Here is a 25,360-nt window from a genome sequence, read left to right on the forward strand (position 1 = left end):
CCAGCACAGCAGAGCAGGACAGATAAAAGAAAATCAGAGATGTGCAGGCGAACTCTGCCTAGCACCATGGATCATTTTGTTTTGGTTGGCTGTTAATGTGTTTGTGGTAAGGAGATTGTATCTAAAGAGGAGAGAGTTGTGAAGAGGAAGCACAGTAAACCAGATAAGTTAAGTTTTGTACTATCTGGCTTACAATGAGACCAATATAACTGCAGGTACAGGCCACATCCTGTATTGGTCCACTCATAGGTGTGAAAAAGAAGCAGAGATGTGTGATCTTAAGCTGGAAAATGGAAGGAAGGAGAAAGAAATAAGTATCCTGTCTCTTATTTCCATAGTCAGGTGTTCCCTGGCCATGTGCTAAATCACTGGTTCCCAAACCTTTTCAGGCCCCTGCCCTCTTGGTTCCATAAACTCATCCCCAGTGCCTCCACCTAGCATAGTTCAAAACTGTGGTTTGCACAACCCAGTAAGGAAGATAATAAAACAATAACAACTGGTTGCACATTTATTCGAAATCCAATTAAAACTATTTAGTTTAATTAATGCAACAAAACTGATGAGCTTGATCCAGTGATATCAGCTTTTCAAAGTCTAGTGGTTATTTACACTCTAGCACTCCCCTGCTGCCCCTGTGCCAATTAATGCCCCCCCCGGTAGGTAATCCCACCACCCCACAGGGGACAGTACTGCCCACCTTGGGAACCACTGTGGTAAAAAAAGTATCCAGCGATCAGCAGGAGAATGAACCACTGAGCTCTACATAATGTGTCATATGAAGAGATTTGGAACCAATTTTTATTTAAATCTAATTTACCTAAGTTTTCCTATTCATATGCATATTATGATTGCCATATTTTGTAGTTACTTACACAAATGGTTTTAATTTCCACTGCCTTCTTCTGTCCCCAGGGGTTGAAGGTATGATATTCAAGTTCCCCAATTATCAGTTTCATTAAAAAATATAAAATTAATAAGATGATAATTTATGAATTGCTGAAATGCAATACTGATTTCACAAGTCACATTTAAGAGCTGGAGAGTTAGGGATCATGCTGAAGTATTTCTAGAGTTAATCAGCCCTCATTTCTTGCTCACAACAGGGAAGATTTTCTTAATACCGGACTGCGCTTTTTTTAAAAAAGGAAAGACCTTGGGCACTCCTGGAAGGGTCTCAAAACCCACGTTGAGGCAATCGCAGAGAAAAGCAATTCAAGTCAAGGTGGTTTTTAATTTGCCAAGGGCACCGAATGCGAGAGGGGAATTGAATTTTTGTGTGTCCTGCTTCCTGTGGCTTGAGATGCCCGGGGTGAGTCAAGAGAGTTAAAAGGCAGGCAATCACAGCAGAATGTTGAAACAGGAAGAGGAAACAGCTCAAGACTAGAATTAAGGGAGATAAAGACAAATCAAGGTTATTGTGTTGCAAGGAGAGGGAATTCCAGGAATGTACAAAATGGAGGAAGAAGAAAAAGAGTAATTCACCGCACACACCGATGTAGAAATAAACCCAACTAAGATCAAGGGAACTCACTGCCTATTATAAGGGGTTTAGGACCAAAGTCCTGTGGGTGCGGTAGTGCAGCTGGGCAGAAGCACAGGGCCCACCACCCAAAGAGCACCCAAAGGACCATGCAGAGAGCGGCAGGTGCCAGGGGCAACAGCATCTGGACTGACATGGTTGTGACATCATGATTTATTCCTTTCTATTTTTTTGATAACATTTCATGGCATTCACTTTTAAAAGTGAGTAGAGAATAATTTCCAAATTCTGCATCATGGTATCAGAAGCAAACCCCGGTTTATTCCTGTATTCATGATGGCTCTCTGCTTTATGTGAGTTTTAAAATGCAAAACTGCACATGCTCTGAGTATTCCCCGAATTAAGAAAAATCTGGGTCTACAAACACTTTAATTTGGCTTTTTGTTTTTTCTTTTGCTCTAACAGATCAGGACCATAGAAAGAATTATAAAGTATGGAATAATGGCGATGGGGAAGGTGCGGAGGAGAGAAAGGTTAATAATAATAATAATAATAATTTATTATTTGTACCCTGCCCATCTGACTGAGTTTCCCCAGCCACTCTGGGCGGCTTCCAACAAAGATTAAAAATACATTAAAGTATCACACATTAAAAACTTCCCTGAACAGGGCTGCCTTCAGATGTCTTCTAAATGTCAGGTAGTTGTTTATCTCTTTGACATCTAATGGGAGGGTGTTCCACAGGGTGGGCGCCACTACCGAAAAGGCCCTCTGCCTGGTTCCCTGTAGCTTTGCTTCTTGCAGTGAGGGAACTGCCAGAAGGCCCTCGGAGCTGGACCTCAGTGTCCGAGCAGAAGGAGGGGGGTGGAGACGCTCCTTCAGGTTAACCGTTACTACACATACACATGGTTAACTAAAGGCAACCACCCTATAATACAATTAAGTCCAGGTTCTAAGATTACTGGGCTGCACCACTCCATGGGCAGTGCTTTAAGAGACTAAGGAACAGACCAAATCATTATTCAGATGACTTGAACATATACTGTGCCTGTCTTGGAAGATGCAGTGCAGTGTTTTGTTTTTTAATGGTATTAAGACACAAAGCCTATAGTGCCCCTCTTCTTCTACTAACAAAGGCTCCCCCAAGCCTTGCACTTTTCCAAAACCCTGCAAGGTATCTCAGTATGCTTTGGATAATTTAGAGGGAAGGAGGACCCTAAAAAAAAAATCACCTGACTGGTAGGATGCATTGCCTGCCCCTGCCCCTCCTCCCACAATTTGTGGAGCTGGTGTCTGGCATGGTACATCTCCCGTGGTCTCCAGGTTTCTCTGCTCAAGTTGCCTTATACTGAGTCAGATCATTGGTCCATCCAGCAACTGCCCCATTGTTTCAGGCAGGGGTCTTTCCCAGCCCTGCCTGGAAATGCTGATGAATGAAATTAAGCCAAGGCAGGTGCACAACCACTGAGCTGCCCTTCCCCCTGCTTTTTAGCCTTGGTTGTTCTCTGCCTTCCTAGGATTTCCACTTCCTCAAACTAAGAGGCTAAGGGCCAAGCAATGATGACTACAGAGGATTCCCCTCTACATCCTGTTTAGTTGGTTTGAAGGTTCATTTCTTCACTACTAAGGGCTTCCCTCCACACTCCCTCCACACAGCCAGCATGAACATACATGATGTGAGTGAGTCCAAGATCCTGCCCCTCAGGCTCCCACGCATATCTTTCTCTTCCTCGTCCTGTACTAGCTCATGTCTTTGTCTTTGCCCTTGACACCTTTCAGATCTTTGCTGTTACAGTCAATGATAAGCAAACAAGATAAGTAGTACAGGCTTTGCATTATCCAGGTGTGTATAGTAGAGTAAAAGAAAAAGAGAATAGAAAACAACAACACAGAAGTGGCACAGAGTGAAATAAAATCGGCACCAGCGTTTTCAAAGTTGTAGTCATGTCATGAACTCCAAAAGAGGAAAATTACAAAATGTCAGAAGGGTCAGTTCCTGGAAGGTTTTGCTTGCTGCAGCATAAAACTTTGCCACACCAAGAGTATTAGATGCACTTTGGTAAAGAGTAAAAGGACCTAAAATGCATCTGGTTGTCTTGGCAGATTTAACAAAGATGTTGTGGGCTACTGACAACCCCTCCAGAGTCACATGGCATTGTGGGCTTTGTGGTAAATTAAGTAGCATCAGGGTGGAATGTTTTTTAAGAGCGGGGAGCCAAAAGGAGACATCAGCATTCAGCCTGGCAGATTTAATAAAAGGGGTTTGGCTTGCCATCTTTCATGCCACGAGAAGAAGCAGCCTTGTAAAGACTGATAGCCTGAAAGACAGGTTAATGAGTACTTCATATATATCTTGAACCATTTACCTCTGACAAAAATGTATAACTCGGCCTTGAGTTCTTTGTTTGATGGACGGTCGCTGTAAAGGCAGGTGAAGTAGCTTGTGTCATTGGCAACAGCTCGGTTGACCACAAGGGTGCTGCAGGTGTGATGTGACCTGCCTGGGCATTTCTTTTCGAATACCTGCCACCGATTGCCATCCTTGTACCGGTCATTTCTCCAGATCCAAGTCAAACCAGGCGAGCCTCTGTCAAAAGAAGACATTGAGACATGAAACCTGTCTTCCGACATAATTAGGCAAGTACGTATGTGAGTGTAACATAGAGATGTATCACCTCAGCCTTGGGGAACAAATGTGGCCTTCTGGGCCTCTCTGTCTGGCCCTTGGAACTGGATGGAGGATAGAGAAGCGTGTGCAAAAATCCTTTGGCATGGCAAGAATGTAGCCTACTGTAGAATGTAAGAGTCTCCTCCATTGCTCCAAATATTTTCCCCCTCATTCACTCTGAGTCAGGACTCACCCACTCTGGCATGCGGCCCCCCTGAAGGCTGTCCATGAGGGAACATGGCCCTCAGGCTGAAAAAGGCTCCTCACCCCTAATGTAACATATTAGGCAGGCGTATATGTGAGTGCAACCTATGCTTCAAATATATGGAGTGGGGATGAATTGTATGATGCATGGATGTATGAATAAAATTATACACAACTTGGAGAAAGTGGTTATATAAAAGTTTTCGCTGCCTCCCTCACATCACCAGAACTCATTGACATCAATGAAGCTGAATGTTGGAAGATTAAGGACAGATGAAACAAAACACGTCATCACTCAGTGCATAGGAGGCAGTCACAGCCACCAATCTGGCTGGTTTCAAAAGATGACACAAATTCCTGCAGGAGAAAGCTATTAGTCACTAATAATTAGTGGCTACTAGCCATGATGGCTATGCTCTGAAGTTGGGGGCAGTAAAAAAAAAAAAGTGCACCAAAGAGGGCACATATTTGTATAATTTTTGCAGGTGCTAATTTATATATATAGTTGCACATTTAGAAATAATTTAAATAGAAATAAAATTAATGTTATAGTGGGGAAGAGTGGTGAGGTGGCCTGTGTGTGCTGGCTTAGCCTGCTGTCCTAGTGCCAGCCTCAAGCTTTGTCTCCCTGCCCACTCCTGAGGCTGCTCCCCCTTTATAGGGTTATATTTAAGCCAGACTTATTCCTGGCAGCTCTTCAAATAGAGGGCTCCTTCAGGTACATCCAGATCAGTGCTGCCTACATTGACTGATAGCAGCTCTCGTGGGATATCAGACAGAGAACATTATCAGTCCTACCTGGAGACACCAGGGATTGAACCTGTGGCCTTATGCATGCAAAGCAGATGCTCAGTCACTGAGCTATGGGCCTTCCCTACTCCAGACAGAGTCAGGCTCTTCTGCCAACCAGCTAGACACCATCTTCTGCCCTCACCATGTACTATCCTTGGCCCAGTAAGCACAACCTCTACATTCTCAGATTCTGCTAACTCAAGCAACTCAAACTGGGGACTTTCACAGGCATCCTAATCCCTGTTCCTCAAGATTCATTGGAAGAGAGTTTGCCTTCCATTCTATCTTTTACCCAAGTCACCTGCAAGGAGCAGGGCCTCCTCAGTGTTGGCTCCCATCTTTGCAGAATTCACTCCCAAATGCGACTCTGCCTGGCTACCTTTCTAGCTAGCTTCAACATAATTCATGTGTGTGTCAGAAGGCCACAAATGGGATGAACCAAACCTGCCACTGCTCTTTATTCCCTGGAGTTTGCTTATAGCTTGTTTGTAGACTGCTCATATACTATACTGATGGTGTTCATTTTGCTTAAAGATATCAATGTTGTATGTTGCTACGAGTTCCTTTAAAGCAGAAGAGTAGCTTCTAAGCACTCTCTCTTTTTCTTGGAACAGACAACCCCATCACGATCTGTATTCTGTGATCCCATCTTCTTTAAGTAAAAACTATGATTGGCTAGTTCAGGAGAACAGCTGCGGCTTGGAGACAGATCATCTGCTTTGCATGCAGAAGGTCCCAGGTTCAATCCATGGCATCTCTAGGCGGTCCTGGGACAGACCCCATCTGAAACCCTGGAGAGCTGTTGCCAGTCACTGCCAACAATACTGAGATAGATGGACCAATAAGACAGCTCCCTACGTTCCTGAGGTTGACTGCTAAAGCTGTTTGAGGAGTTATGCTAAGTTGCTTTTCCCCAAAAGAAAACTTCTGAAAGGTTAAGGGATGTGTGTTCCTGCGTTTCTTGCATGACATACGTGATGTTACAAGAGCAAGGTTATAAGCAGAACAGTATTGATTCTGGAGGAAAGGTATGATTATATTCCATTTTGGTGCAACAAATAGTGGCTGTTTGAAGTTGCTATAGAAATGCTCTAAGACATTAGTGGGAAAACACACTATAGATTTCTTCCAAGTTAAATTCAAATCTATTTGTTTCCATCAGTGTGAGTGAGTGGGTGTTGTAGGGGCAGGGAGGAAGGGAGAGGGAAAGAGGAAAGAGTGATCGGCTCAGGAGCTTGCAAAGAGGTTAGGATATTTTCACATGTTGTAAGGTTTAAACAGTGTTTTCACTGCAATATTCTGCCTTGTACTGAATTCCTTATTAGAGTGTGATTAGGAGGTGATTGCCAAAGAAGGTTTTAAAAAAGATTTATGGTCCAACCATAGACTTAAACAAAAGAAAGCCCCATTTAACTCAATGAAGATTGCTTCTGAGTGGACATGCATAGGATCACACTGCTAATATGTCAATATATACATGGTTACAGTGTTTGGGGATGCAGGGAGTGTAATTCAAAACATGTTCAGTAAGTTTTACTATCTGGTAGGAAGTTATTTGATTGGTTTGGACAGAATGCAAAAGCTGGAGTGGGGCACCAGTGGCCCTCCAGACCGATGTTTCAAACTGGGACTGCCTGCAGCCAAAGGATCTACTCTGCTACTCAGCTAAGCTTCCTTCCTGTCACCGCTAGGGATGAGTGAAACCATCCATTTTGGTTTCTTTCAGTTTCCATTTTTCTTAAATCCAGTTCTCTACACGTCCATGTCAGTGTCCTGATGAAAAGTCATCACTATCTCACAGTGCATCTTCTCCTAATACACCCGTTTGTATGCAATTTTGCCTAAAATACACATTTTTGCCAAAGATTTTTAAAAAGATTTTTTAATTTATTGCATTTATACCCCACCGTTCCTTCAAGGAATCTGGCTTTTGTCTTCTGTTTTCTCAAGAGTGGTGAGAGGGTTGCATTTTTATTTTATTGTTGGTTGTAGGTCTGATTTTTCATTTTCTTGTAAAAGCACCTTGAGTTCTGGTGAAGTAGGGTACAAATATTTGAAATTTCTGCCTCCTGCAACTTTTGGATCATGGCTTAATTAACACTCTCCCATTTAGAATTCCTCCCCTAATCTTTCCTGTCTGGGGAAAGTTGCTTGTTGGGAATCCATGCATCAACTCTGGATTCACCACCACACCTTCCTTTTTAGGCTGGAACCCTGGATTCTCAGTGCACCACTTACCGGCAAGTGATTGCGAAAGGCTTTCCGGCGGCAACTGTAATATGGTCACTGTTCAAGTTCAACTCCGGTTTCATCAGCCGCAGTTCCTTTGCATGACCTGCATCAAACATGCACAAAGAACACAAAGCAAAACAATTTAAATACTTGTGTCTATATAGTTCCATCCCTTTTTCACTTCTTGAACCCAAACTGATGGACAGGAGGTTGCAGATTTCGAAGATTAACACATCTCATGCAAAAGTCTTTCACCATTCAACTCTTATGATGACAATTTGAGAGTGGAATATGGGGTGGCTTAGGGCAGCCGTCACTGACCTGAAAGCCCTGCAGATGTTTTGGAGTATAATTCCCATCAGCCCCAGCATGATGCTGGGAACTTGGAAGTGCTGCCAGAGACTGATGGGAGTTGTAGTTCAAAACAACTGGACTACAGCTGGAGGGCGCCAGGCTGACAAAGGTTGACTTTAGGGGATATTCTGTGCTGGGCTTCCCTCCTCCCTCCCCTATTCCCTCCTCCTGCTTTTTTAGATGTTTAAAAACTTGTAAAGAAAAAAAAGAGCGCCTCCCACTTTGATCAGCAGTAAAACTTCCTCAGAGACTGGTGTCAGCGAAGCCTCAGGGGAAACGGAAGAAGAAAGGTGGAGAGAGGGAAGGCAAAAGCTCACAGACTTATTTGCGGGACGCAGAGATGCAACTTCCGTCGCCTAGTTTTGGCAGGGGTGTCAAGCGTAAGGAAAAAAGGCGGAGACTGGGCGTGTCGAGATTCTTATGATGGGGGGGGGCAGGAAAAGCCCACTCTCGGAATCCGCTAGCGACTGAGGGAGTCATGAACTTTGGATGTCTGCACTGTACATAGTTTGCACCAAATAAAACCTGTAAAAAGGCAGGTCGGAGTCCTGGCTGTTTACTCGTGAGCAACCATACTCATCCCTGACAGGAGGGTTGGAAAACCTCTGGCACAATGTACTATATGTACCAATTTGAGTGGCAGTGTGGAGGTGACCAGAAAAGAGTGCCCTGATGGGAATGTGAATCACCCTCACCTTTCATCTTCATGAATCAGCTGAGAAGAGGGACTGTGTGCGTGTGCCTGTGTCTGTGTGCATGCACATGTCCCTTGGGACAAAATACTAAGAAAATAAATAAAGATTAGCCACCCCAGCTAATGGTGGGAAAGTGGGGGGGGGGGGTGTAAACAAAACAGAGTATCAGCAAGAACCCAGACACTCACCATCTGAATTTGCTCAGAGACAGAGATTTGTATCTATACATATACAGTAAAGCTGCAATTTATGCAGGGTTACATTCTGGGGATAGTGCATAAAGCCAAAAATCAAGTATTGTGAAAACACATTGGGTGCAATGTTAGGTGGGATTGCCAAAGGTTTTTTTAATCCCAGACACTCACCCTGTTTCCACCCCATTTTTTAAAAAATTGCCAAGCACATAAAGCTGAATGTGCACAAGTTAAATGCACGTAACTCAAAATGATAGAATTGTAGAGTTCAAAGGGACCCTGGGGAACATCTAGCCCAACCCGCTGCAATACAGGAATATGCAGCTATCCCACATGGGGATCAAACCTGCAACTTCGGCATTATCAGCACCATGCTCTAATCAACTGCGCTGTCCAGGTCTACTGTATGGCATTTGTATCTTCTTTTAAGTTATGTAACAATGGTTCACTTGTCACTTATGTAACAATTCACTTGGCTTAGTGGTTTTCTGCAGTAACCGACCATAAATAAGAAATTTCTTCATGTGCAACTGAAGCCAGTCATAAGAACATAAGAAGAGCCCTTCTGGATCAAGCCAGTGGCACATCCAGTCCAGTTTCCCATTCTCAAGGTGGCCAACCAGTTGCCTCTTCTTGGAAACTGGCAAGCAGCACCCAAGCATAAAAGCAGGACTCTCCCTACCCCCCACCCCCGGCAACTTACAGCTACTGGTATTCAGAAGCATTATTGCCTCCAAGAGTGGAAGTAGTGGAGGCATCATGGTTCAACAATTCCGTTCTGTTTCACCATGGGACTTTACAATATAAATGTCACATGACACATCAGTGGAGCTTTAATGAGTCTTTGCAAAAACTCAAAGTTTTCTGGAATTTCCTAACTTATCACTAAAAAGTGGAACGATACTTGACAATGAAATTCTGCTTTGACATTTGAAATCTGAGCAACAGATTTTAGATGACACTTCTTGGCTTCTAAATTTTAAAAAGTACAAATGTGTTGCAAGCAGTTGCACACCAAACACGCCAATGCTATTTCATGTTGGCTATAAAATGCTGTCAAATAGTCTATGGCATTAACATATCACTCATCAGAAATGTTGACTCAATTGACTGCCAAATATCAAATGCCAAAATAAAAAGTAAAGCAGACTATCTCATATTAAACTAAACATTGTTAAATATTGTCGTTAGTTGTTGGTCTTCAACTGATGGGTTGGAGTTGGATTGCAAGCAACACCAAGAGAAGTTGCAGCAGGATCATAACTACCATTTTGTCTTTAAATAACAATAAAGGGTGAAAGACAGACAGACAGAGAGAGAGAGAGAGAGAGAGAGAGAGAAGAAACAAGGCAGAAGACTACTGCTTTTGACATGCAACAAACAGCTGGAACAGCGTTGGCCAACCTGGTGCTCTCCAGCTGTGATACAGTGTTTGCACAGTACCGAAATAACATAAAGCATGCACTTGGCTGGCATTCTGATTCACTCCAAGCTGATGTTTTCACTGGAGAGAGAGGAGTATGCAGTGTGGAGCTTTTCCTAATCCTTCAAAATGTTTTCACAAGAGGCAAGAGAGAGAAAAGTGCTTTCTTCCTCCGCAATTACAAGTGTTTGCATTAAACAGCTACTTCTTTAAGTGAGTTTCCTTTGGCTTCACAAAGTGGGGACGGGGGGGAAGGGTCAACGAAGTGGGCTGTGGATGTTTCCTCTCTCCTGTCCTGGCTTTTATAATTTCTGCCAAAATCTTTTAATGCTCAAATCAGTACAGGGAACACAAGCAAATTAAGGTTCAAAGGCACAACAGGTGGTGGACATGGCCAAGAAAGCGAAGAGGTTGAGCCAATGATCAACATGCCTCCTTGGGTCTCATTATAAGGGAATGGGATGGGCACAACTTCAGCAGGGCAAGCAGGGCATTCCTTTGCACTGGACATGGAAAGAGGAACTTCCTTTGGTGTGATGGACCTGAACTGCTTGTTCACGCCGCAGCTAGCATCCCTATGACCAAGGTGATAGTGGAGTTGGCAATGGCGGCTCCAAACCAGACTTGGCAGAGGATAGGCTGTGGATGGGTTCTGGCAGTGCTGGTGGTGGTTCCAGGACTGGAGGCAAGGTTGTCATGGGAACTGAGGGAAAAGTGGGCACCGAGCATCTGGTTAACATGAGAGAAAACGGGACAGATCATTGCAGTGTCACCTCCCACCACTCATTCTGGTCTGACCAGCCCCTGCATGGCATCTCCTCAGGACTCAGGACATCTCCTCCCCTCCTTGAGGCAGCAGAGTGAGTGAGAGGACTCCACTTGTGATTGGTGCCTTCCCTTATCCATCTATATGAGAGCCAGTGTGGTGAACTGGTTAGAGTGTTGGACTAGGACCTGAGAGACCAGTGTTCATATCCTCCACCACCCCCGCCTGGCCCTGAAGCTCACTGGGTGGCCTTGGTCCAGTCAGCCTAACCTACCTCATAGGGCTGTTGTTGGGGTTGAATGAGGAGGGGAAGAACTATGTACACCACCATGAGCTCCATGGAGTTAAAAGTAATATCCCACCTTTTCTCCCGACTTGGACTCAAAACAGCTTTCACAAAGCAAAACAATACAGATAAAATACAAAAAGCTACAAACACATTAAAAAAATCATTAAAAAGTAATTGTGGGGGGTTGCTGTTTTTACTATCTGTATTTTTGCATATACATAAACATGCACACACACATTAAAATACAGATAGTAAAAACAGCACAGCACTGTTAAAACCCTTTCCTTAAAAAACTCAGTTCCCAAAGGCCTGTTGGAATAAAATAGTCTTCACAGACAAGGAAGCAGCCAATCTAGCTTCTCTATGAAGTACCAAAGTCTGGGAATAGCCACTGAGAAGGCCCTGCTCTGGGATGCTATGGCTACTCCTTGATCATATATGATCAAGGCCTTCGGTAGGAAGCCAGCGTTCTGTTTTGCTTTCTACCTAGGATTATCAAGAAATGATGGGGGCTGGATTTCAAGCATAATTCCATAACTTCTCAAAAGTTTATGCTTATGAACTTATGGATAGCAGGGATGAAAGTTCAAACACCTTGAAAGACCCCAATAAATAGCTGGTGACCTGCATTTGTCTTACTGGGTCATATAATCAGGGGCCACCAACCTTCTTGAGCTTGGGGTGACATGCGCAAACTAGAGAATCTGTTTTGGGTACCACAGGCACACCACAACCAAGCACACATTGCAACCTATTGTATCGCCTACCAAAGAATGCTTCTTTCATGCCTGATCTGCACAGAGGGTCAAGGGAGCCTTGTGGGTACTCAAGAAGTCTTTTGTGGGCACCATGTTTGGAACCGCTGATCTACAAGTACTCCAGCCCCTGCCCATCCAGTTATCTGCACAGTTTAAAATAGCTACCAATGAACACACGACAGCTTGACATGAAGAAGTGTTCAAGGCACCGGATCCATTGACAACCAGCTAGCTGTCAAGCACTTGAAAAAAGGTGTTTGCTTTCTTAACAGGTCTTTGCCATGCTGAAAACTCAGCTGGCTCATGGCATGAAAAGCAAATTAATTGAAGAAGGACGACAATGAATGAAAGAGACATGAGGTGGGAGGATGACTTCAATCCCCTTTCAGCGAGAACATCATTTGTGATGCACATAGGAAGATCACCTTTGAATCTCGGGTTTCATTTTATTATTTTAAGTCTTGACAATTTCCTATTATGCAGCAGAACGCACGACAGCAGCAGAAACTGGGGAGAGGGGCAAGGTTGAAAGGAACACGCAAGCACGCTCACTGCTGCTGCTAGCTTGCCTATTGAAGGTGCGCATCTACTCGGCAGAATGACAGTGAATGTCATCCTGACATCTGAGTAAAAGGTCCACATGCCCTTTTGAAGTGGCAGAATAGGCAGGAAGGAAGCCAAAGCACAATACACACAGGAGGAAGCACAAGGACTTGTGATATAAATAGGGATGCCCTGGGCCCCCTCCTCATGAAGAAATGCTGCTTGTCTTCTCAAAACTTTCCCCCCTGCTCCTCAAAATTGATTGAGCACTTTGTCCAAGAACACACATAGATAGAGCAGGCTTTGAGCAAATGTCAGGGACTCTTCCAACAGCAGAAAAGCCTCGAAGTTTTGTTTCAAGAGAAACTCAAGAGAGGCAGCACTTCTACAAGAGAAAAACAAGAAGCCGAACGAATGTTAAGAACCTAAGAAAAGCCCTGCTCCTGGATTAGGCCAAAGGCCTATCTTGTTCAGCATCTTGTTCTCACAACAACAAAAGTCTAGATCCTACAGGATTATGCTCTTTGCCCAAGAAGAATAACTACAAAGCCAAGAAGACTTGTGAAATGGGCTTTCAAGTCTTCATGACAAGCACAAGGCAGACCCAAAACCCATTCAAACTTTACACGTGAAAAATCACCTCTGAGACTCTTTCTTGCTATGTTAAGCATATGTCTGATTTTTGCTTACGCAGAAGATAAAAGCAGGGTGGAGCAATTTCTAATGCAAATGGGAACTCCTGCATTCACATTCCAAATGGGTTGAATCCAGAACCTTCTTTTTAATCTTCTCAATCAATGTTCTCTCAATCAGGGTTATAGCTAGCATCTAGCTCAGGTTTCTCTACTCTGAACCTGCCAGCAGCTGTTCAAACACTCAGAGAGGACTTTGCCGCCACCAAATTACTGATCCGTTAAAAAACACACACATCAGTGTCCATAGAGGTTGCAGCTGAAGCTGACTGAGGGATCAGACCCATCAGTTTCTGCATGCAAAGCTCAATAGGCTGCCAATTTACATGCTGACCCCAAAATATGAAATGCATGTTCAAAGAACAGGACAAAATATTAACATGCACATCTCTGTGTCCAGCTATGCAAGAAGATTTTTGAATGTTCAAGTATATATACCAGCCAGGGAAAAGGCTGTAGAGTTGAGCCAGTGAGAGACCTGGTCTGGAGAGGGAGTATAGAGAGTGATGAGGCAAGGAGGGCCACATCTGGCACCTGACGCTTAGGCTCCCCACAGCTTTAAATGAAACTTGGAGATGAAGCCCTTCAAATACAAGACACCTTCAAAGATAGGATTGTCTTCTGTAGATGACATATGGCCACTTTGGTTCTTCATATCTTAACTATGATGCTTCCCAATGTCTTTGCATCAATCAAAACAGCAGTACATATCTGTGTCACCTTCCAGGCCAGCCAGAGGTTTTGAGACCAATCATGCTAATGTACTGCAGCAACAAGTCTTGTGTAAACAGATCTTCCTCGTCTGATGCCCTGTGGCACCCCAGAGGCTCTGAGTCAGAATCTGTGCAGAAGAACACCACTACATTCCCAATTTTCCTTTTAAGCCTGACAATTGCACGGGCGCTGCACTCTGCATCAAGCCAATTCCCCCTAGCAAACAGAGCTCTGCTTTATAACCCCCTTGCTTCATCCAAGCACAACCCTGAAAAACAGAAGACGTAACAATCTAAGTGAAGACATCTCTTTTGAGAGCGTGTCAGCACAACCTGCCAAGCCATCAGTCTGAAAGGGAGATATTTCCAGCACATGTGTTTCTCAGACACTTGGTTTAACCACAAGCTTAAACAGCAGCCTGGCGCCAAGCACAACACAAGGCAAGGCAGATATTTATTGACTTCTCCCCAAAAACGGCTTGGCTATAGTGAGCAGCTTGCAAGAAAGCGGGCTGATAAATGTATGCTGTGGAAAAACCATGAAAGGAGAAAAGAGGAACAGGGACTCAGGGGCTCCAGCCTGGAACCACATCACCAAGTGTCCAGTGAGTGCTCTCGCATGAGAAAATGGGAAGTCCCATCTTTTTCCAGGATACTTGTGGGGTATGATAAAACCTATACTCAGAATGGCTTTGTTTTCCATCACTAATAAACCTTAGGTTTTCTTCATCCTTTCAACCAGCAGTCTTACAAGACTCATCCATGCAGAGCTCCACTTGTCTTGCCAGTTTCACCCAAGTTTTCTTTCTTTCTTTCTTTCTTTCTTTCTTTCTTTCTTTCTTTCTTTCTTTTATTTCTTTCCTTGCAAGATTCTGACAGAATCGGAAATCAGTTTGCAATTCATCCTAAGGTATTGTCCCATCTGCACAGTTGTATATACAGTGGCACTTCAGGTTACATAAGCTTCAGGTTACAGACTCCGCTAACCCAGAAATAGTACCTCGGGTTAAGTACTTTGCTTCAGGATGAGAACAGAAATTGGGCTGTGGTGGTGTGGCGGCAGTGGGAGGCCCCATTAGCTAAAGTGGTGCTTCAGGTTAAGAACGGACCTCCGGAATGAATTAAGTACTTAACCCAAGGTACCACTGTATCTTTATCAATTTACTTTATAGTGCCTTATGCCCTAAAAGATCCCAAAGTGATTTATAATGTTCAAATTAAAAGAATAAAGTCACTTTAACAACAACAACACCACTATACATCTAAGCTAAAGTTACCCGATTTTTTTCAATTAATCCGGGGCCACTTTTCAATTTCAATGGATTTTGTATGGGGACTGATTTATAAATCTGGGGACTGTCTTCCTACTGGAATGGATCTTCCTGATCTTCCTACTGGAATGGAACAAGGAACTCTTGGTCCTCCTCTTCTGTGTCCCAAGAGTTGCAGGTTATTCTCTTGCCTCCTTTTTGATTTTCTCACCTGAGTTTGTGATCTACAGTGGTCAAGACGCTTAATGAAGAGACAGAGGTGGAAATTGGAAAAGGAGAAGATGACAGCAATCAAAATAAATTAAGGAAAATGAATGGTGTGTCTTTCATAATATTGCCTGTGGCTTGACCTCTTCTGCTGGCTGGGGAGCGGGGACACTAGACTGTCTGAAGCATGAACAGAAAGATTTGAAATATTCAAACCTGAACAAGTTATCCAATCTTTTAAAGACATGTCTGTTTTTCTCACCACAATAATTATGCATACACTCAGAATTTTGATGCAACATACTGTTTTTCAGTCTCAGGGGTGGTGGCAGAGTTCAAAAAAGCATCTCTTAACCTGGCATTGAGAACCTGGCTGTCACGACATCAGCAATAGCTACATGCCACAGTTCCCATGCATTTCAATAGGGTTTCAGAACAGGACATCCAAGAAGATTGTGCCCAATTTGTCTGTAATGCGGCATTATCTGAACTGCAATCATGAGTACTGCCAAATCTTCACCCATTAATAGAATTTGCTACCACATGATGTGGCCAGGACCACCAACTGAGATGGCATTAAAATGAGGCAGATGTGTCCGAAATAAAGCTACCACACAATGCTGGGTTTAAGTACAAGTTAAGTAAGCTATGGCTTAGGGCCTCATGGGGCCTCTAAATAAATAAAAATACTAAATTTAGAGTTTTACATAATTGGTTAAAAAAACAAAGAAAACAGGGAAAACAGACTCTAAAACAGACATTATTCTTCTGCTATGAAAAAGCCCATTTAATGGCTGCACAATTATTTGCCATATTGTGTTCGTAAATCTGTGCAGAAATATATGCTAATTAAAAAAATCATAAGGTTTTTTTATTTTAAAGGTATTTAATATGCCAAAAAAAACTTATTTCAGGATATATGTTTTAGTCAGAGTGTTATGTTTTTAGCTGCATCCTTACCTGTGTACCAATATATAAGCAAATATGAAAGATTCGTGTTTCTTTTTTCATCGCCTTTTCTGGTAGAATAATATACTTCTATGCTATGGGGCCTTCTCATCTGTCCCTGGCTATCACCACCTTATTAGTAGTCATGATTATGATTAGATCCATCATAACATAAGAAGAGTCCGCTGGATCAGGCCAATGGTGAGAACATGGTGAAAACCAACATTTGCCCATGAAGCTAATTGTGAGACCTTGGACTAGGCACTGTATTTCAGCCTAGCCTACATCACAGGGTTGTTATGACGATATCATGGGGAAATGGAAAAGCATGAATGCCACCTTGAGCTCCTTTGCAGGGGAATATGAACATAGGATAAGATATCCAGTCTATCTGCCCCAGTTCTGAAAGGGGCATTCATTCATTCATTTCATTTATTACGGCCATAGGCCCATACAGGTAAAAACAACACATAAGTGACAGCTTATGCCGTAGGGGAAAAAAAACAAAAACAAAAAACAGTCGCTAAAACACCACTATAACAATAAAATACTATAAGATGGAAAGGCATACTACGCCTTAATTAGCTTGTAGTGCTCCTTGTCGTCGCTTTTGGGAAAGGACAGCTGAAAGGGGCAGCTGAGGCTAGGTTTGGAATAATACAACAAACAAACAAACAAACAAACAAACAAACCTATAAATCAAAGAAAAGGGAATCTGGGACACAACCAGGATATTATTGCCTATGCACATGAGACTTTACATGCAACTCCTTGGCAAATCTGCTGTGTGGGTGTCTGCTGCAGCAGGCTAGCCTGGTTAGGTTGTGCAGGAAAGCAATCCATGCTCCTATATTGCACATTGCATTCTCATCTTCTTTGAAAAACTGTTCTTAATCAAGGATGCATTAACCCATCAGAGCTTCTTAAGGAGGACACACCACTGCCTCCCTCAAGGTGGATGGTATTTCCCCTCCCTCCAGAGAAGCATTGATCATTCCCTGGAGTGACCCGCCCAGTCAATGCCCTACAGCTACTTCTAAGAAGCCAAGATGGGCAAGTGGTTGGCTACATTTCTGCAAGCAGCTTGTCTATCTCCTTGGGGCAAAATAATTGCAACCAGTCCTGTGGAGATGGATTAGACAGGGCTCTGGTTGTTTCCATTGGACTTGTTCTAAGTATTACTATGGTAATATGCTACCTCCAGGATCAGATGAATAATTCTGAAGTGGAGAGAATGCTGTTGTGCTTGTGTCCTGCTTGTAGCCTTCCAGTAAGCATCTGGTTTGGCTAGTGTGGGAAACAGGATGCTGAACTAAATGGGCCTTTGCTCTGACCCAGCAGGCAGGCTCTTCTTATGTTATCAGTTTCCTATGCTTTCTGTACAAATAAGCACTTCACACAGGCACTTAATGTGGGTGCGAATGCATCATCTCCAATGCGCCTTCCCCTTGTCTCAAGCGAGTGGCACATTTTACCACATCACACTCAAAATAAGCAAGGAAGGCCACAGCTTCGAGATAAGAGGAATAAATCCCAAAGGAAGTGGTGGTATCTTGAGCTCCTATTGCATAGTGTTAACCAGGCCAGTCATATATGAATAAGCTTTTCCTGTTGAACTGCCATGGGGTCACACTAGTTTCCTCCTGTAATCAGTAGAAACCTTTCCATAAGGGTCACTCAACTGCCCTTCCTTGCTATTGGCAACTCCCTAATAACTTCTGAGGATTCTTCAGCACTGCACTTTTCTGAACCCAGAAGTCTCATTTCTCCTTATACCAGGGTTGTGGACCTGAGGCTCGGGGGGCCAAATGAGACCTTTTATCTGGCCCTCAGGACTCTCCCAGGACTCACCCCTCTCCAGGCCATGCCTCTCAGTTGCCTTGTTCCATGTCATCCTCAAATGCTTCTGCCTGGCTGGAATGTGCCCTAGAACTAGGATAATGCCTCTTGCTTGCCTGGATGGAGGTGGAAAACATATAGGTGGATGTCAGAAAGCTCTGACTTTTTCATGGGTGGAATGTAGCCAATTGTACAATGGTACTCTCATCGGCTGTGCCACCTACTTTTGCCTCTGGTTCCATTCACCACTGACATGTACCTCTCAGAAGCCTATGAAGGAATGGGGCCCTCAGGCTGAGAATGGTTCTCTACCCCTGCCCTGCATCTCTGGTTCTGGCTCACTGTCTCTGCACAGTATGGGATGCTTTAGAAGGTCAAGAACTTCAAGAATTTCCCAGCACTTCTTGTTAGTTTCTATTCCCCCCCCTTTTTTTGCATCCTTTATGATGTGCAGCCAGTAGCGATAAAGGAGTGGTGTCATTTCCTGGCCATTGTGCACTGCCAATGGGTGAAAAATTAGGGTTGCCACCTTTGGTCTGGCAAAATAAAGGACAGGCTGGGCAAAATATGGGACAAAAAAAATGAAATGAAATTATCCGTGAGAGAAATTAACAACAATTTAAGATTTTTGAAAAGATAAAATGACAATAGACTAAAAACAGATTAAAACTCACATCAACTTTGTAAACACCTGGGTAGCTTTGTTTTTAGCAGGTGCCAGAAAGAGTGCGGTGAAGGCTCCTGCTGGATATCAATAGGCAGACAAATACAAATAAAAGCTTTTTAAAAATATGATAACCACCTCTCACTTTTCTCTCTCTCTTTATCTTAGGAAGTGAGAGAGAATGGGCTGTATGCAACTAGGTTTCACTAAGAGTAGACCCATTGACATTCATTAGCCTATGTTAGTCATGCCCATCAATTTTCAATGGGCCTTTTACAACCCAGAAAGATTGAGAGAGGAATGGTGGTGACCTTAAGAGAGAGAAAAACTGCACATGGAGTGCTGAAGATGTGCATGAAATTAGTTTGGTTTCCTATTTCTATCCTAGACCCTTCAGAGATGTGCTGTCTCTCCATAACTCATTCTGGACTCAGAGACAGTCTTAACAGTTCTTCTTTCTTCTTCTTTAATTTTCCATTGGTCAGATGTTGATCTAATTTCCAGGTCCTTTGCTGTCATTTCTTCCCTTTCCCTTCTCCTTGGTTTTCCCTGGGCAGTGTGACATACCACTTTATCACTGCATTGTTGCCCATCAGAAGAACCACAATACTCCAATGACTGCCTCTCCTTTAGAGGCCAAGAGAGAGCGCCAAAACTTGGCACCACCATGATCTCCAGAGTTCTCATGAGCTGCACATCCTTTGACAAAGCAATTTGAGGGTTTTGCCCACATGATGCTATGACAATGGTGCAGACGCCAGTCAAACATAAACCATATGTTGTGGCTTTCCATTTGCCAAAACCCCCATCCTGGTTCATCCAGGTTAATCTATTAACATCTTTGTAAGAGACTTCATGTGTAGCAACTTCCAGCAGTTCTGGATTCTAAAAAAGGGGAATGTTTTGAAAAATGCACACATAGCTAGGACTAAGCTGCCATATTATTACACCTAACTCATTTATCAAAAGAGCACTTGCAAAGCTGGAAAGTCATTGGTGGCAACCTGCAGGCTTTGTGCTGTCATTCCTGCAGACCTGTGTGTATCAAATTTGGCATCTCCTCCCTCTGTTTGTTTCAAACCCATTTGCTTTCCACAGCCACAAAGGAATGAAAGCAATTGTTGCACGCAGCCTGGTCCAAGGAGCATTCTCCAACCTTTTAGCACATATCAAAGGAATGACATTACCAGAATCTATTATGATGCAAGCCAGGGCCTCATGTGTAGCAATAGCAGAAATACATCTGTATCTGCCAGCAGAGTGATCTGTTATCCATTTCCTATGTCATTTTTTACAAACTTATCTATTGGACTTTTCACCTTCAATAAAGACCTAGCTTTGGACCAATGGATATATCAAGGAATTGCCATTTCTATTCAAACAAATGAGGAGAAACACCTGCAGAAACACCTGCAGAAGAGGTAGCCAGCCAAGCAGAGGGAACCAATGTTGTGCTCTCAAGGGAATGCACTAGACAGACCAAGGCCTGCTTAATCTTCAGCAAGGTGGTGGCTTCATATGTCTTCAGATCATACCCTAAGACACTTGGAAAATAATCAGTAGATTTATTTATTTATTTATTATTTCATAAAATTTATACACTGCTTGATTGTAGAAAAAAAGCTCTAAGTAGTTGATCTAAAATGGATTATCACTGATGTCTTATTGACATTCTCTACTGAACTAGGATTGAAATGATGACCAGTGTTTTGAGTGTATTGGCATTTTAAAAGAAATTAATTAATTAATAGCATTTAGAGAGGGGCCAGTCTATCTAAAAGGTGGACTATGGCACTTTGATCTAATAATCTGACTGCAATAAATACCGTCTTATTGAGCTGAATCTCTGGGCTGGCTTTACAATCAGATGTTTTTGCTTGGAAAATCAACACTGTGGTGGCAAAGGCTGAAGGAATCTGGAAATCAAATGACATTCTCGCACTCACAGTTAGCTTTAGAACTCAGCTGTTATGATTCTTTCGCAACTTTCAAAAAGAAAGAAAGAGAAAGAACGGAAGCAAATGAGCCAAACAGTTCAGAGAGATCAACACGATTAACCTCCTTTTTTGAATGTTGACTCCTTTCTTTGACCTGTATAGATTCAGCATGCTGAAAATGAGGACATCCTTGCTGACAGGAACTTCACAAAGTGACTAATTATTATAGAGGGAATGTACAGTGGGTAACATTCAAAGCCTGCTCTTTCATTTCTGAATGTTCTAGCTCCACAAATGTGATCATGTAGAAACCAGTAAGTCTTCCCCTACGACTACCATCATCCCAGGGCAGCCTTCCCCAACCAGGTGCCCTCCAGGTGCCCAACCAGGTGCCCCCCCCCCGCCATGCCCACCAACATCTACCCTAAAGAATTAAGCACAGCTCCCTGGGTGCAACCTCTGTCCTCACTATTTATTTATTGACTGTATTTTTTATAACAGAGAAAATAAAATAAAATATTAATGTACAGTACAGAGAGAACATTTCCTCCCCTCTCCATCTGTAGAGTAAAAGACAGCAGCAGTTTAGAAGCACAGATTTTGAGTAAACTGCAGATCAGATGTGTGAATACTAACATTACTAGTAATAATGTTATTGATCTGGTGCTGAGAAAACTGTGACAAAGGTGCCAGGTGAGATTTTCTGGGGAGGCTATTCCAAAACTGGGGTGCCACAACCACCAGGCACATGTTTTTGGGAGGGCATATGGGACAGCTGCTCACGGTGGCAAATTTGAGGAGGTGGCATTGACATTGCTATCTGTGGTGCTGATACCAGTAAATGCCAGCACCTGTCAATCAAATAAGATATTGCCACCATACCACACCTTGCTAGAACATCCTCATTGAGCTTTAGTTGGATAACAGTTGAGCCTAACCACTCTGAAAGAGACTTTGCCTAAAGACACACTTAAAATTCCCACCAGAGAGTCCTTAAGAAGGGGGTTTTTACTAAGGTATCTCTGGGCAATCTGCTTCTTCATTCCTCACACCATTCACTGATTAGAGAAATCAGTATTTAGAAATATTTTTTTTTTAATTTCTGCTTCTGGATAGGAAAAAAACCCATTTTTTCTTTCTTTTTAAATGCCATGGGAACAGTGTATGAGCTTGTGTTCTGTATTTCAAGTTGCTTTGCAAGCTGCATTTGTTTTTACTTGACTAGAAGCTTTAAAAATACTTTTTATCTGGGGGCAGTTTTTAAAGCTCTGAGTCTTGTATGCTGTTTAACATTATTTTGGAAGGTGCATTTGTTTTGCTTGTTATATGGGAGTAGTTTTTAAGCTAGGTATGAGACTGTGTGCTGAAATTTGTTTTACTAAAAAATATGATAGCCACTGCTCCAACCCACCTGCCCTGGCATCTAATTCTGGTGTACTGCTACCATTCTTATATGGTTGTTTATTATTATTTTTACTTCACATGCTTCTCAGACACTGAATATAGATTTAGAGACTAAGGCTGCAATCCCAACCCCCCTTACCTGAGAGTAAGCACTATTGAATGCAATATGGCTTACATTTGAGTAGACATGGTTAGGATCGCTCTGGGCTTTGGGCTAGAAAGCTGCAGAACAAAATGAAATGCATTGAAATGTCCACAGCAAAAAGTGTCCAGAGCAAATTCTTCTTCTTCTTCTTCTTCTTCTTCTTCTTCTTCTTCTTCTTCTTCTTCTTCTTCTTCAGACATACCTACAGAACGGGGGATTTCTCCAACAAATTCTGGTAGTTGAAGTTTGACAAGGAGCTGAAAAATCTCCATTAGCAATAGTTTTCTCATATAATATGAGAAACAAATGGACTGTACTGTTACAGACTGTTCTGTTACATTTAAAGGTTAACTTGTTAAACTTAAAGGTGGGAGATTAATTGCAGGTGACAAGTAGGTGGCAAGTAGGCACTGTCTGTTGTTGAGACCCTCCAACTTTCTTGAAAATATGGATCAGGAGACACATAGCCCAAGGCTTTTCTGCACAGTGACTTGATTGGGTTAGCAGTTCAAGGCATGATCTCAAGAGAGAAAGGAATGAGGGTGCCATTCTAACATCATACAAAGAACCGCCAGTTGTAAGTTGGTAGGGAATATTTGATCTAGAGGGAAACTACATGGTGTTTAATGTTATATTTATTTGCTGTATTCTATTTGCCCTACTGCATGTAACCATTCTTATGTTAAAATCTCTTCTTTAAAAAACTACCCTTTTATCATTTAGCATACTTTTAATATTGTTTCATCGACCCTTCATTGTCTCCTTTAATGTATTACCCCACATCTAGTGTCAAGTCAGTGTCGCAATACCTGGGGGTATTCTCAGGGATACAGGGGAATTTTAGGCTGTCAGGTCAAAGCCAGCCAAAGGGTTACCATATTTTGAAGAGCAAAAAAAAGAGGACTCTATGACAGCCATTCAAAGCAAACAAATGCAATTTGTCTCGAATTTACCCCAGAAAAAGAGGATGTGTCCTGGAAAAAGAGGACATATGGCAATCCTAAATTAAATAACTCTAGCACTTGGTGGAAGCAAAGATCTAAAAGGAATGATGGGCAAGCAGACAGGTACACTTTAACTAGGAAGGATCTTCCTTCAGGACCCAAGGAAGCTGGGGTATCATACGCACACACACCCTGACAGAGCCACAGCTGACTGATTCCTTTGAGAAAAGGAATAACAATTAAGCCAGTTTAAGGGTGCTTCAAGACTGTCGGTATTTTGCAGGAGAGAGTTCAAGCACATACAGGACTTTAAACTGGATTAAAGTGCTCTGTTTCCCTTAATACAAACAATCCATCTTTTAGAGAAAATGGGACTGTTTGTGTTTTGGAAAATAATGGCTGAACCCTTTGAAAAGTGTAGAATGAACAAGTGGTCAACAGGAAGACACGTAAATATTGCGTAAGCAAATCAGGCTGGATGCTCATTGCCATATAACCTCCTTACAAACAAATCAGGAGGAATGTTCAGTAATGACCGGATATAGTCTAAGCTTGTACAAACAAATCAGGATGAATGCTCAATAAACAGGTTGTTGGGAGAAGCCCTAAGTTTATAGTGTAGTGCAACAGTGAATAACATTTTGTTTTCATTCCAAGGGCCACATTATCTGACGAGGAACCTTCAGGAGGGGAGGCTACATGTCAGAGGTGGATGAAGCCAGAGATAAAAAGTGTGCAGAGTGATTATTATTGTTGCTATGGATTTGGAGGGAGCAAGGATCCCCTAAAATTCCTGGGTGTCTGGTTCTCCCCATAATTTCTGATATTAGTAAATGTAGTAAATTCCTCAGGAGCTGGGCTTAGAGGAATGCCATCCAAGAGGAAAGACATGTGATTGCAGAGCCATTACCCTGACAAAAGGAGAGAGGTTCATCACCAGACATTAAAGGGGAAGGCTGCCAGGATTACAGGAAAAAATGTGCCTTTTGCAGAAGGCTTTTGAAATGGAGATTGCCAGAGTGGCAGAGGGTAAGGGGATGCTGAAAGTGGAAGGGGAGGAGCTGTTTTCTGGAAAGACTGATGGGCGGAAGGAGGGGGAACTAGGCGGAACTCCATGCAGTGCTGAAGGAAGAGGCTGCACTGAGAGACAAGTGGCCGTGACTGACAGCTGCTTTGGACTCAAGCTTGCTGAAGCTATGAGAGGAGTGAAGAGGTACACTCTTGGGGTGTAATGTTCTGTACCCCTGCTATTGAAGGCTTTAGGTGTAAGTATTTGTAAAATAAACCATATTTCTTAAAGACACCAGTCTCAATTCTGCTTTGATTTTGCAATGGAAACACAACTTAGAGTTAGTGCTTAGAACCCCCTGGAATTTTGCTACTGCTCGGAAGTGCTGTGCAACACTTTTATTATTATTATATATTTCTCTGGCAGACTCAAGGCAGCTTACAGGTGAAACAAGAACAGCTAAAAACATAGGGGGCAACAATCATTAAAAAGCAATTAAACATTAATAGAAATAACACAGTCTATCATTCTATCAATCCATGTAAAGGTAAAGGTACCTCTGACCATTAGGTCCAGTTGTGGATGCCTCTGGGGTTGCGCGCTCATCTCGCTCTATAGGCCGAGGGAGCCGGCGTTTGTCCGTAGACAGCTTCTGGGTCATGTGGCCAGCATGACTAATCCGCTTCTGGCGAACCAGAGCAGTGCACGGAAACGCCCTTTACCTTCCTGCTGGAGCGGTACCTATTTATCTACTTGCACTTGATGTGCTTTTGAACTGCTAGGTGGGCAGGAGCTGGGACCGAACAAGGGGAACTCACCCTTTTGCGGGGATTCGAACTGCTATCCTTCCGATCGGCAAGCCCTAGACTCTGTGGTTTAGTCCACCTATGCCCCTCTACAATGTATTAAAAACATAGAGACAATCATAACAAAAACAGCAGGGCACCAACCCCTCATTAAAAGCAGCCAGTTCCCCAAAGCCTGTTGGAACAAGAAGGTCTTGCCACCTGCCAGCGGAAGAACAAGGAGGGAGCCCATTCAACTTTTCTAGGGAGGAATTCCAAAGTCTGGGAGCAGCCACTAAGAAGGCCCTCGGTGATGGATGTGACTCTTACCCTTGTACAAGATGCTATTTGATGGTACCTCAGGTTAAGTACTTAATTCGTTCCGGAGGTCCGTACTTAACCTG

The 25,360-nt window shown here is 42.9% G+C and overlaps 1 protein-coding gene across 3 annotated transcripts in view; it reads right to left on the reverse strand.

Annotated features, from left to right (window-relative positions):
* Positions 1-25,360, reverse strand: part of LOC128406212 (vascular endothelial growth factor receptor kdr-like) — a 191,127-nt gene that overhangs the window by 130,619 nt on the left and 35,148 nt on the right. For 2 of the 3 annotated variants that reach the window (XM_053373359.1, XM_053373358.1), the window contains exons 2-3: positions 7,383-7,479; positions 3,847-4,067 (exon numbers count right to left, since the gene is read on the reverse strand). In XM_053373359.1, coding sequence (XP_053229334.1) covers positions 3,847-4,067; positions 7,383-7,479 — 318 coding nt within the window. Of the gene's footprint in view, positions 1-3,846; positions 4,068-7,382; positions 7,480-7,951; positions 8,064-25,360 lie in introns of those variants that run through there. The other variant, XM_053373360.1, reaches the window with a different exon arrangement.

The sequence above is a fragment of the Podarcis raffonei genome, chromosome Z (genome assembly GCF_027172205.1).
Source record: "Podarcis raffonei isolate rPodRaf1 chromosome Z, rPodRaf1.pri, whole genome shotgun sequence".
NCBI classification, from domain to species: domain Eukaryota; kingdom Metazoa; phylum Chordata; class Lepidosauria; order Squamata; family Lacertidae; genus Podarcis; species Podarcis raffonei.